Here is a 13,992-nt window from a genome sequence, read left to right as displayed (position 1 = left end):
GGAATAGCAAGAAGAAGAATCTATGCAACTTGGGGAAATTTCAGCATTTCCATTCACATCATGATCTGATTTATCTGACTGACTGGGGGACCCACCTGTTGTTCTGAGATTTTTCCAGCAGCAATGACTATAATGAGCTTTTTGTAAGCTTCTTTTAATTCCCAGCATATTTCTTTCCTGTTTCTGCAAATACAAATTTTGATTTCTAACTCTTATTTTTTCAGCAGTGAATGCTACACCCCAGGCATCACAATAATACAAACAAATACTCCTAATAACCATCTTGGAGGTCAAAAAAAAGCTGTGTTTTCTGAGCACGTTACACACCACCATATGAATGATGGCTGAAATTCTGGGAATTACCCAGAGCAAAACCACACCAAAACCCCCACAGTGTGCCCCAGCAAAGTGCAGGAGCCACAGAATACAGCAGGTCAAGTCACTCTTCCCAGGATTTACAACAATCCCAGCAGTGAATTTAGAACTTGCCTCTGTTTCCAGTCTCAGAACCTGCAGTCACCTCACATGCCACAAAAATAGTAGCCTAGCAAGTTTCCTGTGTAAGGAGGTAAAAAGAAAGTCATAAATCAGACTTTTCTCCCCCTGATAATCGTACAGTGAGGTACAGCATTTTTATCACATTGTTCCTCGAGAGTGTCCCTGTTCACACCACTGAGTTACAATTGAAAGCAAAACCATAGCTGAGGGTACATGAGCAAACCCCTCTACACAATAGCTTCCCATCAAAGGTAAAGCTAGACATCATTATTCCTGCAGTGAAATATAGCCACTCTTAGGGAAAGGAGAAAAAAAGCCTCAGAAAGGCACACATTTCATATCACAGAGCAGTGTGAAAGAAAGATTGGGCCAGAAAATTATTCTTTTTACCGAGGGCACTTCCACAGTTTAGGCATGTATGTATTTTATATCTTACACCCCTGAAGATGGAAAGACTAAGATTGGTCCGGGGCCGAGCACCAGACTGTTTAACAAACACCAGATTAAATTGTTTATGTTCCTCTCTCTTAACTGATAAATTTGTACCTTATATGTATGTTAGCAGGCATAGCTTTTTGAAAAGGTATCAATATTGTATTGGTCTACATACATATTATAATTTTTAACTAGATTTTGAATTTGAACAGATTCATGGTGAGATCAATAATAGTTTGAATATTTTATTCTACCATTTTTTCTCCAATATTGGCATATGAATTATACAGTTGAATTTAATAGACAACCTCTGAGGAGACCATTAACTCAAACATTCTTGCAGCAATTAGCTTTTATCTGCTATGGATCAATTTCAGCATACTCTATTTGAAGAGGTAGTAAGTGCCAAACTAAAGACAAATAGCAGCCAAGAAAAAGCTTTTTAAGAAAAGCAGATGCCAGGCAAAAAAAAGCTTTCTTTTTTAAACTATCCCCACTCCAAAACGCTTCTCGATGATCTCCCATCACCTTCCTCTCCTCCAGGCTGCTCTGCCAGAGACAGCCCTTGGCTGCCCGGTTCGTGCCGATGCTTGCACGGGGGTTTGTCTGCTCCAGGCCTGGGACAATATGGAAGCATTCATTCCTGCTTAAAAAGTGTTACCCAATCCCCTTTAAAACCCCCAAGCAGGGCAAGTCAAGTTGATAGGTGGGGGAGTTTTTGCCACTTGAAGTCCCCAGCTGTTGAAAACTACTTAACTAAACAGCGCTTTTCCTGATCCACATTGTTCTGGTGGTGCTGATTGCTGTCCCTGATGATTTTAGAGGGACCACCCGAAGTCTCAAAGGTCTAATTAGTAGGTGAGTGTCCCTTCCTGAACATCAGGTCCAGGATTTTTACTGATCATCTCCCAGCTAACAATTTAGCAGTGATTTATGAGGACCTCTCCTGTTTCCTTTGTTTATAGGCAGAAAAGTCAATCTGGAGGGATCAGTGAGCCCTGAAGCAAGTCCTGCATGTTCTACTTCACTACTTTAATTCCTGAATTACAGGAAACACCGTAGTGTATACACTTCCATGATTTTGCTGCATCAGATTTATCGTGGGTATCTAAATGTTAAATTATTGAACTGACAGTTATTCAGATTCACCTGTGCTCCTGAATACAAAATTACCCATACCCAGAGCAGCACCAGGCTTTCATCTGCTGTGGGCAGGAAGTATTTCACTGTATATCCTCATGACCTGCAGACCTGGTGCAGAATTCTTTTCCACTTTAATTACAGTTTCACTGTCATCACTGACAAGAAAGGAAATGGTTTCAAGTTCCTTTATCTAGAATTAACTCCAGGCTGTCAGATAAATACATTTTCCAAACTCAAGTCTCTTAGCTGAGCCCTGAAAGAGTCAGTGAAACACAACATGTGCTACAATGGTTGTGGGATATTTTGCCAGGAGAGATGCTATTTCAGAGCCATTTCTTATTGCACAAAAACATGAATAGGCTCTCTCAAGAAACAGCACTTCCCATCCTCTTCACGGCAAGAGGAGAGAATAGTCCCTGATGGATAATCACCTTCCCTCTCATCTTACACACTCGCTCTTCGCCAGCGAGGGCAGCAGCAATGCAAACCACCAGGCTTGCTTTAGAAAAATCCCAGTGACCAGCTGCTCTCCAGCTCAGTGCAATAGCGCCAGGATGGGCTGGGAAAGGTCCACCACAAACACCTTCTATTAGGACAGGGAGAAGTTGTGAGTTGCCAGCCTTTGTCCTTCCTGAAGGAACCCTCAGCGTTCCAGGATCTCAAATGGCAACTGAGAAGCATCCACGGTACCACAGAGCTGCAGACCATCAAAACGTTATTTTTTTCAGTGCTTGGGCTTTTTAATTATTTGTGTTATTATTTCTCACACTTGGCGTCACCCTGGCACACTCCTTCCCCTCTGTGTCGCCGGGGACTGGTGGCCATGCTGCTGGCAGCCACTAGAGGATGCCCCCAGGGATTCGGGTGGTGGCAGCAGCAGGTCTGGTTGACAGGCAGGAGAGAATCCTCCCAGTCCTGCCCTCACACACCTGCAGGGATATTTTCCATTGCTGGGGGTAGCCTGAGGTTAATTTTGCATTGTGATGACACGGGCGAGGCAGTGCAGGAGTTTCCCAGCAGCTCCAAACCCTTGTGTGGCGAGTGGGAGATGATGTTTCAAAGTGAGCAGAACTCCTGGAGCAGTGGGGCGGGTGGAAGAAGCCGGGCACCGCTGAGTGCCGCAAGGAGGAGGCGGCAGCCGCAGGAGGGCTCGGACCCTCTCTGTGCCCCCACAGCACAGCCGGCTGCAGGTCCTTGTGCAGAGCCGGAGCACCCCGGGCTGCCTCCCCTGCCCTCAGATACAGCATCCCCAGGGTCCCTTTCCAGCTGCTGAGGTGGATTCCTCCCTGATCTCCCTGATAGAAGCTCCCGGGTGGGTCTCCTTGGGCAGCCCTGCTCCCCTCCCCGGCCCGGTGATTATCCAGTAAGCTGCTCATGCCAGCTCACTTTTTATGAAAGCACCTCTAGATTTCAGCCCAGGGTTTATTTGTTGAGTTTCTCTGCACTTTTCCTTTCTCCTGCTCTCCTGCCAAGACCCAGAGATGGTGCAAGCCTTGGAAGTAAATAGAAAATGCCAAGCTTAGTTTTTTAGGTCACCGTAAACTACACGCTTATCCCCTTTCAGAATACATAAGCCACAGGATGTCATCTCAAGCCAGCACAGAAGGATAAGGACTCAAACGTAGGTCTGGCTGTAGATATGAATATGTTGGGATCACAGTGAGGAAGTGTATGTTTGTATACAAGCAGCCATTTTAAGTCCAGAGCCTTCTTCCTTTTTCCTCAAAGGTTCCATATTCTTCTGGCAACAAAGATCTTTTTATATCTCTGGGGTTTCATATTCCACCCAACAGCCTATCATAAGAGAGCACAAATCTACTAAATAGTAAAATGAGGGATTACTTCCACTCATCTGTTGACAGACATTTCTCCAAATTGGATCAAATGATTAAAGGTATTAGAATGACGTCTTGCAGATCCAGATCAAATCATTTGAAACCTTGAGAGTGTTTCTCCTTTGCTTGGAAGAAACCACCAGAAATAGGTGTAGGTGCTAATTGCCCATTATTCTCACTAATGTGAAATTGTTAATTGGGACCTTTAAATATTTTACTCACTTGAATCCTAACCAGAGGTCTTCAAGATGGAAGGACTGTGCAGCGGCTTGCTTCCCGACGTGCCCTTCGGGATCTCTTCCGACGCCTGAATGGTTCTTCCTCGAGTTGCTTACGCTGAGAAGAGGGGTCCAGGCTGTGAAGTCTTCCAACATCTTCCACTACAAAGATGGCACTGCTGAAAGTCAAATTCAATCAGAAGAAACGGGTAAAGCTAGCGCAGGGACTATGGCTCATGAACTGGTTTTCGGTGTTTGCTGGAATCCTTGTTTTTAGCATGGGATTGTTCCTCAAAATTGAGCTCCGGAAGCGAAGCGAGGTGATGGACAATTCTGAAAGCCACTTTGTGCCCAATTCTTTGATATTGATGGGTATATTATCCTGCGCCTTCAATGGTTTTGCTGGAAAAATTTGTTACGACTCTCTGGATCCCGCTAAATTTGCCAAGTGGAAGCCTTTGCTGAAACCTTACCTGGCTCTGTGCTGCGTCTTTAACATGCTCCTTTTCTTCGTGGCTCTGATTTGCTTTCTCATGCGGGGCTCCCTGGAGAGCACGCTGGCCCAGGGGCTGAAGAACGGCATGAAGTTCTACCGGGACACGGACACCCCCGGGAGGTGCTTCATGAAGAAGACCATCGACATGCTCCAGATCGAGTTCAAGTGCTGCGGCAACAACGGCTACAAAGATTGGTTCGAAATCCAGTGGATCAGCAACAGATATCTGGACTTCAGCTCCAAAGAAGTGAAAGAGTAAGTGACTCGGTGGGGTTTGTGTCACGCAGTGTCCACGTTGGTCGGTGCTGGCCTCGAGTGCCAACAGGCACTGGCTGGAAGGGGGTCTGTGTAAAATGGGGTCTTGTGTAATAAATCGTCCCAAATGACAGCTGGATTGCTTCCTCCCCTGACAAATTCCTCCAAAGTCGTCCATAACATAAAATAAAAAGTACCAAACTACAGTTCCCACTCTTACTCAGACAGGCTAAATAGTTTTTACTGTCTTCTACTGCTTTATAAACCCATTACCTTGAGCCAGACTCCCAAAATCAACAGGAAAGTAGCAGAACTTTACTGATCCTTAAGCAGACAATGTGATTGATTAATTTCCTAAAAAAAGAATTCCCTGGAGATATACTGTTGATACCACTTTTAAAACTCCGCTCAGATATTGGCAGCTAATCATGGATGGAAATAAATAGAGGCAAAAACACTTTGCCAATAACTCTTGTCTTTTAGATCCTTAAGATTTAGAATTTTATTTTTGTATTCACTCAATGGACTGCTTCAGTGCTGTGATAATACCAAGCATCAATTGATGTTCTTAGCTTTACAAAGTGGCCCTTGTAGCCATATGTATTTTAAGTTCTGTCCTGTGCCTAATTTTTTGAAACCTCACATGAAAGCAGAACTAGTTTATTGTTTCTGTACAAACCAGATCAGGTTGTTGACCAGAAACACCTTAATGGCTTTGATGTCAGTGCCCAAAGAGGCAGTAATCCTAAAATCAGGTTAGGTGCAGTAAGCTCAAGCAGAAAATAAGCATGAGAACAAAATGAACTTTTGAAATTAAAAAGTAGCATTAGGCATAAATACCCACAACCTTTTAAAAAATTATGCACCAGGGAAAGAAATGGTTATTCCGGGTTCTTTGGGAACATCATTCGTCAACATTTATGCTCTGTGGTTGCATAATGGGTCCTGTAAACTGGAAGCAATCTGCCTTTTAAATATACTGCCTGTATTAAAAATGTCTGAAGTAATTTTGAAAAAAAGCTTTGTGTATCTCTTGGGATCTCTTGAGATCCCTGCCCGACTGTGTAAATGGTATTTATCTCGTGTGTGTCTCTCTGTGTGTTCCTTTGACTTGTTGGGTGGTCTGGTTGTTTTTGCAGTTCTGAATGAGGACTTTTTTTAGTGAAAACTGTTACAGATTTAACCCGTTGCACTGCAGGGTGTTATAACAAATACATTCACTATTGGATAAGGGGATGTTCCCGTTGCAAAGGTATGCCCGTGGGTATAAATAACTACTTGAAAAAACTTCGCCAGCATTATATGGAGATTTGAGAGCTGTAGCTTAATCCAGCAGCAGTGGAAGGGCAAGGCACAGGGGGAAAACGGGGTTATACTGTCCTTAATAACTCATGCCTTGTTTGGGACTGAGACTCAAGGTAATTTCTCTGTACTACTGAGGTGGGAACTAGGGCATTAAAAATCTACAAATGGGTTTTAGTGAGTTCAAGGTTTGTCCTGTGTGGTGGTGCACAATCTCTGCTCCCATTCCTGGTGGGATAGTCTGGCCCCTTTGAAGCCAATAGTAAAGTTCTCCGTAGTTCCAAGGAAGGTGGGAGTCTGTCCCTCACAGTGGGATTTTTATATTATTTGTAGAGCAAAGGCCTGATCCAATATCCAATCTCTCTGAAACTGGTGGAGCATTTACACATGAATGGGAATTAGATCCAATCCAGAGCACACTTTACATTTAGAGAGAAAACCTCAGCTGCATTTGCTCTTTAGATATATTTAGGTCATGATTGCAAAGTGGAATTTCCCTTCACCAGGCTGTTGGAATCACTTCTCTCTCTATGACACAATTTAAAAATATCCATATAGAAAGCTACAAGGGAGACTCAGATTTTTTTTCGCCTCTCTACACCACTGGGACTCTCCATTCTGTGATTTTCTAAGAAAAATGGCCTGTTTTAAAACTGCAGTCCTTTTATTATAGTCTTTCTGCAGAGTCAGTGGAACTATTTGCCTTCCAAGTTATCTTGCAACTAAACATCTCCTAAGACACCAGGCCAAATGACTGTTAACAGAGAACAACCAGAGTGTCAGATGAACAATAGCTGGGGGAGCTCCTGCAAGGACTTTGGAAATTTTTAAATTTTGCAACATCCTGTTGCTGAAGCACATTTCATGTTTTCAATACTGGCTACCTTCCCACACCAAGAATAAATGCACAACCCCTCCTTGGAGATATTATCATCAAAAAGAAGCTATTACGTTTGCTGGATCAATAGATATAGTGGGTTCCAAGGCTGCTCTGGGTTCTTTTCCAAGCTCAGGTCAGCTCCAGCACCTCTCTTCCATCCTAACTATGCCGTGATTGCTCTTTTCTGACTGCTCTTCCTGAGTTCTCTCACCATTCACTTTTGTTAAAAATTAATTTCTTTGAAGAAGTGACCCAAGGGCGTGCATTTCCACCAGGAGGAGTTAATTACAGACTCAGTGTAGCCTTGACATAGAAAAGGAGAGAAAGGACAGAGAGAGAGAGGACACCCTGGACAAACACCGCTACGTGAACAGGGGAACACAGAGAAAAGGCATGGTGGAAAATCCTCCTTGCCTTTGCTTTCTGTCCTTGTGCAGATTTGCTCCTGGATATCTTTCTGTGTGTGTCTGTGTGTGTGTGTGTGTGTGTGTGTGTCTGTGTGTATGTCTGTGTGTCTGTGTGTGTGTGTGTGTCTGTGTGTATGTCCGTGTCTGTGTGTGCACTCACGCTCCCTTCTGCCCTTGCCCGTAGCCGGATCAAAAGCAACGTGGACGGGCGGTACCTGGTGGACGGAGTCCCCTTCAGCTGCTGCAACCCCAGCTCCCCCAGGCCCTGCATCCAGTACCAGGTCACCAACAACTCTGCCCACTACAGCTACGACTACCAGACCGAGGAGCTGAACCTGTGGCGCCGCGGCTGCCGGGAAGCGCTGCTCAGCTACTACAGCAGCATGATGAGCTCCATGGGCGCCGTCATCCTCCTCGTCTGGCTCTTCGAGGTACCCCTTCCCCTCACACACACACTGCAGTCAAGTGCCAGGCCTGCAGGAGCAGGGGGGTTTTCTGAGTGAAAATCAAATCTGGTTAAAATAAATTTCCCCATTGTTTGGCTGAGAAAATATCTGATAGCTGAGTAAGGGCTGAAAGGTGCCAGGCTAGAAACAGAGGTGGAGAGGGTGTGGGATCACAGACGCCTCTTAGCAGGGGCCAGAGCCTTGAGTATCCTACAGCAAAAGGTGAAAAGGGAGTGATCTTCTGTCCAAGGCAAGGTGCTGAGCAGGGAAGAGAGTGCAAGGGCTCTGCTGTCCAGATGCATTAATTTTACATGTGTCCCCATTTGTGGGGAACGAGGAATACAAAAAAGCAGCACGTCAGAAAGACGTGACAGTAATTAGAGGGACAGAAAATGCAGTTAAAGGGTTGACACCCTGAACAAAACAAGGCTTTAAGCCACACACAGTGGAAAGATTTCAAGGCAGCATGTGGATCTCCATCAGCTCCACCAAGGTATTTGATCAGAAAAAGTGGTTTAGGTGGAGCAAGTGGATTAAATTAATTTTATTCCACTTCCTAAAACACAATGCAAATGCAAACAGGTGCCAGCACTGCTCAGGGCAGGTGTCTGTGGGCACCAAAGTGCAGCTTGGCTGATAAAATACTGTTCATCCAATGCAATGAATCCCCTGCCTCTGGGAGATGGCCAGTTCTCCAGCCAGGGTGTTTAATCAACACTAATGCTCGGGGAGCGTGGGCTGGCACTGGCACGAGGGCTGGAACGTGAGGTGCTGGATGTGGAGATCAGGCAGGAGCTGCTGGTAAAAGGAAGGGTGCAGCTCCCTGGGGTGCAGCAGATCTTTTCCTATCCTTGGAATGGCTGCTGCAAATGGCATTGCCTATTTTAAATGATTCAGCTGCCTTTTAAAAAATTTAGATACATGCAAATTAAAAAAAGATGAATTACATTTTGATACAAGCACTGGCCTACAGCCTTCCAGGAATGAAGATGCTTTTTAGAAAATAAACACCTACCTAAATCTGTGAACTGAAAAAAAATCATGAAGTTACTCCATGTTGCGTTGTTTTAAAAATAACTGCTCCAAGCTGCAGAGAAATGTATTACCTCTTTGCACTGTTATTCTGCTAAGAAAAGAAAGAGAAGGTCTTTATTTTAGCCTAGATCCAAGTGCAGAGCTCTTGAAGAGAGGGGAATTTCAACTGTGTTCAAAAGTCTAAGAAATTCAAAAACTCAGGGGAAAAATGCACAAAAATACCAATGCCAGCTGCAGAAAATCATGACTAGGAACTTGTAACCCAGCTCTGCTAACTTGCAAGAGATTAATGACAGTGATATGTTAACATTAATAGCAGTGATAAAAATGCAGTATTTTATGCCTAACTCTTCAAAGTACACCTGGGTATTTTTTTCAGCCTGTGGCATAATGAGAAATAAGATCTTCTTTTCCTTTTTCAAAATTGAAGGTGAGACTTTTTTTCAGGCAATCAGAGGACTTTTAGGGCAAAACTTGAAAGAAACAATACAATCCTGGGTCACAATAACTTGCCCTCCTGAGTATTTATTACTTGCACGATATTCTACCATAAAGGGACCAGATTTGGGTTTGAAATTCCCTGTGAAGGGAGGAAGCAAAGCACGAAACTGACATTAATTTAGTCTCCCTTGAAATATAACAACTTCCTTTAAATTCCAGTCAGGATAGGAAACAATTTTATGCTGAGTAGGAGGGCAGCAGAGGTTCCAGCTCCTGGCCAAGGTAAGTGTGGGTCTGAGCAGGGTGAGCCCAGAGGCAGAGCTTGTGCTGGCTCTGTGCTCCTCATTTCCACTTTGACTGAATTCTGGGAAGGCACAGAAAAGTGGAAAAGCAAAATCCTGGGTTGCTTTGCACCTGCAGCCACCATGGACTCAAACCAGGGGCTTCTCCAACCAAGCCCTTCTGGGGGTCATGGACAACTCTTCCAGCTGGGTTGCTGGAATTGAGGTGTGGGAAGGGGGAGAGAACACGGAGGGGAAATACTAATGACAGCTGTTATTCTGAGCTGTAGGAAAAGGTAACATGCCAAACAGGCACAGGGACCTCAGGGAGGGCCATTCTATTTCACCTCTCTATACTAGGCACAAGGAAGGATGAACCTGTATTTTGAAACATCCAAACTTCTGTTTGAAAAGAATGCTAATATCTAGAAGCTGCTCCTCCTAACAAAAGCTGTAGGCTTCCCATGTGTGACAATCAGTCATGAGGATGACAAAAAAAGATCACACCCTGCTCTGGCTAAGCCGCCTCAGGCTAAACCCTGGCAAGCAGATGGGCTTCGCTGCAGAAGGTCAACAAGAGCAAGCCTGGATGTCTTCTTGACCTGCCTCAGCCAGCAAAGGGGAGAAGAGGGGCTCAAGGGTGCCCTGAATAAGGCATTTCAAAAGGAATAGAGAGCTGAGGCTGGTTCCTGAGATACTCCAGGTCTTCCACTTGTGCAAACATGTGGATATCAATAAGTCACAGCTGCCACAGCAGCCACGGCCCTGGGATTCACCTCCCTTGTGCTCCCACCAGACCAGACCCAGGCTGAGCTCCAGGAGAGCACTGAGACATTCACAGGAGCATGTTGCATGTTCTGTGTTGGAGAGCAACCTCTCTGATGCACTAACAGTAGGAGTGAACCCTGGAGATCTCCCAAACCAGCCCACAGCCAGCAGGGGCCCTCCAGAAGGACACAGTTTGCTCTGTTGGCCCAGCTGGAGAGACTGAGCGTGCTGAGGTGCGGGGGATCCACCAGCCCAGCCCTGCAGCCCTGGAGAAACACTGTGGCCATGTTCTTTCTGGCACTTTAAAGCTGCTGTAAAGTGACAAGAATTTCCATCATCCCTCAGCAGGACTGGCCTTGCTCTGGGGCTCTGACCCCGCAGCCTTCTGTGCTGGGTTGTGGTTAAGCTCAAGCCTACAACTCACAGGCTGGGTAAGGCTGCAGGTTTAGCTGTGGGAAGAAGGATCACATTCCTCAGCCTGCTGGCAATTATTCCTCTAATGCAGCCAAGGATCCCATTTTCCCACTCTGCCACAAGGGCACATTGTTGGCTCAGAGACAGCTTGGTGCCACCCAGAGCCCCAGGGCCCTTTGCTGCCAAGCTGCTGTCAGCCAGTCACCCCCAGCACATACTGCTGCCTGGGGTTATGCCTTCCCTGGTGCAAGACTTCAGATAAACTGGGGGTCCCAGACTCTCTGTGATCAAATAGGAGAGAGACTGATTTACCTGTCTCAAACTTCCTGGGCTCTCTTCTCATCTGGCAGAGAAGGCAGGCTCAGATCAGTGGGGGTAATAAGGAGACAGACATTTTGCATTGCTTTTAAGGAATCTCAGCTTCAGGGACTCAAAACCTTGCTTAGAAAGTTTTTTTTTCTCTCAGTCTTAAAGTGAGAGAAAATACCACAAAACCTCTTCCAAGGACAGGTCAGATGCTCAGTGCTGGACAAGCACCTTCATTTTTAAAAGCATGATAATATTTAGTGACTTAGAGCCATCCAGGAAGCCAGTCCACCTACCAGGCTGTCAAATAGTGGCACTTGGCAAGTCAATCACAAAACAAAGCTCCTGCTGACATGCAGCAAGGCAACACAAGTAAAGAGCAACGTGGAGGCCATTTCCTGCACCCAGCTCTGTTAACCTGCACTTGCAACAGCCTTTGATTTCAAAGATATCAGCCCCATGAGTGAGAGCAGCAAAACTGAGACTCAGAGTGGAAGGAAGATGTCAAAGGCTTTAAATCCCAAGACTAACATGATGGGATTTGTCACTTGTCGTGACTTTTATAGAATACTGCTTTAACTGATTTAAGTCATCATATTATTGGCTAGATGAGACTATTTCAGACTCAGAGCCACTAGAAACTTCCTTAGTGACCAAAGTGTGGCTAGTCATACATTCCTGTGTTAAGCAGTATCAACATTTGCCCTTGGATATGGAAGCATTGGATGAAACTTGTTTGTTTGACCAATGCTTTTCCCTTTCTGATCTTGAGTGAAGGCAGAGAAATGCGAACATCTGCAAAGGCTGAGAGTAGACAAATGTAGCTTTAGTCTTCCAAGAATTTGGAGACACTGACCATATACAACTAGGGTGACCACAGCAGACAGGCTGATGGATGGTCCATGGAAGCACATGCCTGGGCAGTGCCTCAAGCCCAAAAGCCAGATGTGAATTCTGCCTCTGGCCTTGCCATGTGGCTGCATCCCTAACTCAAACCTGCCAGCCTCTTCAGCCATCAGGGCTGAGGAGGACCAAAGGAGCTCCTTGGGAAACTGGATAGTGTGACAGAGGCATTGTACTTCCCTTGGAGAACAAATCCTGTGAGGTCCTGACAGCAGTAGGTATTCTCCAACTGAGCTTTACCCAGCACGTGAAGGACCAAACCCATCTTACTGCTGCCCCATCCCAACCACCAGCCCTACCATGTCAGCAGGCTGCCTCTTCTGGGAGCTGCTCTTCTGTCCTTCTCTACTTCTCTCATCAATCACTTTCTTCACATGCACCACAGGGGAGAGGTCAGATTGTTGTGAACGGTGTTAGAAGGCAGGAGACTGGCTGAAACCACACTTTCTCTCTGGAGGCAGGTGCAGGGTGTTGCCAGTGTCAGCAGGGTTACACAGTGCAGTAGAAAAAGTCTCAGTCAGGGTTGCTGGGACTAGGTAATATTTAATCAGAAATATAAACTTTGTTTTAGGTGGAACCAGGGAGGGATCACCCACTCCCTTGGTTTCCTTATTTGCACATATACCTATATTAAAACAAAATCAGAATCTCTGAACCAGACAAACTAATAGCTCAAATCCTAACTCTGCTCCATTCTGCAGAGATGCTGATTCATTAATATCTCCTTGATCAGCTTAATATACTCACCAAGCATATTAAGGTCAATGCAAAGCCAAAATATTTAGCTAAAACTAAGCGGGTGGTGGCCAAGGACAGTGCTGCACATCCAAACTGCCTTGTGGACACCCCGTGCACAGCAGCCAGGGATGCATTAAAGCCTCCTGGGAAGGCACCAACACTGATGGGGCTTGTGGAGAGGCCCCTTGGGCACGTGGCCCCTGGGAGCAGCATTCCAGGGTGCCCAGGCAGGCACAGGGAGGGTGGGATGGAGTGTCCAGATCTGGCTGACGCTCTCTGCCTCTCCCGTTGCCCGGCACAGATGTCAGTGATGGTTGGCCTGCGCCTGCTGCACACCTCCCTGGAAAGCATTGCCAATCCTGAAGACCCTGAATGCGAGAGTGAAGGGTGGATCCTGGAGAACAGCCTGAAGGACACTTTCAAATCTGCGTTGGAGAACTTGAAAAAGCTGGGTAAGTTCAACCAGGTGGAAGCAGGAGCCGAAGGGGCCGAAGGAGAGGAAGGCGGGAAGACGCCAGCCATCACAACAGTCAGCTGAGCTGCTTGCTGAGGTGGACTTTTTCTCAGAGAAAAATAACAAAAACTGAGAATTGTGAATATATCTACATTTGAAAAGCTATGTATCAACCACCAGAATACACATTTCTACGCACATTCGCTTTTGTACACGGGAGCATACAACATAGTGCACCTTGGGATAAAACGCTTATCAACAATGTGAGTCCACCATATCCAGATCCTTTTGGGAATATGACCCCAAGTAGGACTTGTAATATTCACATGTTCCCTTATCAGAGACAGTTAGTTTAAGAAAAAAAAAAAAAAAAAAAAAAGATTGCTGGCATCACATGGCAATCCATTCCATCTTATTTTGAAATTAAAAGTGGAATTGGAAAATTTAATCTTTTTTTTTTGCTCAAGTTGTTTCATCAGCATACTTTCTGTACTTCAGCTTTTAAGGACAAACAGATTGGGTTTCTGGAGAGTAACATGATAGAATTCAGAGAGAGAAGAATTTCCAGAATTGTATATAACTTAGTATACAGGTATTTTGACAAACCTCTCATATGTGATTTTTGTTAACGTGCTAAGCAATGGTATTTTCTGCTGTATTTTTAAGATGTACATAGAACAAGATGCAAAATTATGCTGAAAGTTTGTGTTCTAAGCAAAAATTGTAATTTAATGAAG

General features: G+C 45.2%; 1 protein-coding gene across 1 annotated transcript; it reads left to right on the top strand.

Moving 5' to 3' along the window:
• Positions 1-4,299: 4,299 nt before the first annotated feature.
• On the top strand, positions 4,300-13,339 carry PRPH2 (peripherin 2). The gene is made up of 3 exons (XM_058802681.1): positions 4,300-4,880; positions 7,654-7,900; positions 13,103-13,339. The coding sequence occupies exons 1-3, from the start codon at positions 4,300-4,302 to the stop codon at positions 13,337-13,339; spliced, it is 1,065 nt and encodes a 354-aa protein (XP_058658664.1).
• The last annotated feature ends 653 nt before the right edge of the window (positions 13,340-13,992 follow it).

Source organism: Ammospiza caudacuta, chromosome 3, assembly GCF_027887145.1.
Source record: "Ammospiza caudacuta isolate bAmmCau1 chromosome 3, bAmmCau1.pri, whole genome shotgun sequence".
Lineage (NCBI taxonomy): Eukaryota > Metazoa > Chordata > Aves > Passeriformes > Passerellidae > Ammospiza > Ammospiza caudacuta.
The sequence above is the reverse complement of the archived record's forward strand: the minus strand, read 5'-3'. Positions and strand labels throughout refer to the sequence as shown.

Excerpts from the sequence above, each read along its gene's own strand:
- PRPH2 (XM_058802681.1), top strand. The coding sequence starts at position 4,300 with ATGGCACTGCTGAAAGTCAAATTCAATCAGAAGAAACGGGTAAAGCTA. Across the intron at positions 4,881-7,653 it reads AGCTCCAAAGAAGTGAAAGA|CCGGATCAAAAGCAACGTGG; the intron begins GTAAGTGACTCG and ends CCTTGCCCGTAG. Across the intron at positions 7,901-13,102 it reads TCCTCGTCTGGCTCTTCGAG|ATGTCAGTGATGGTTGGCCT; the intron begins GTACCCCTTCCC and ends TGCCCGGCACAG.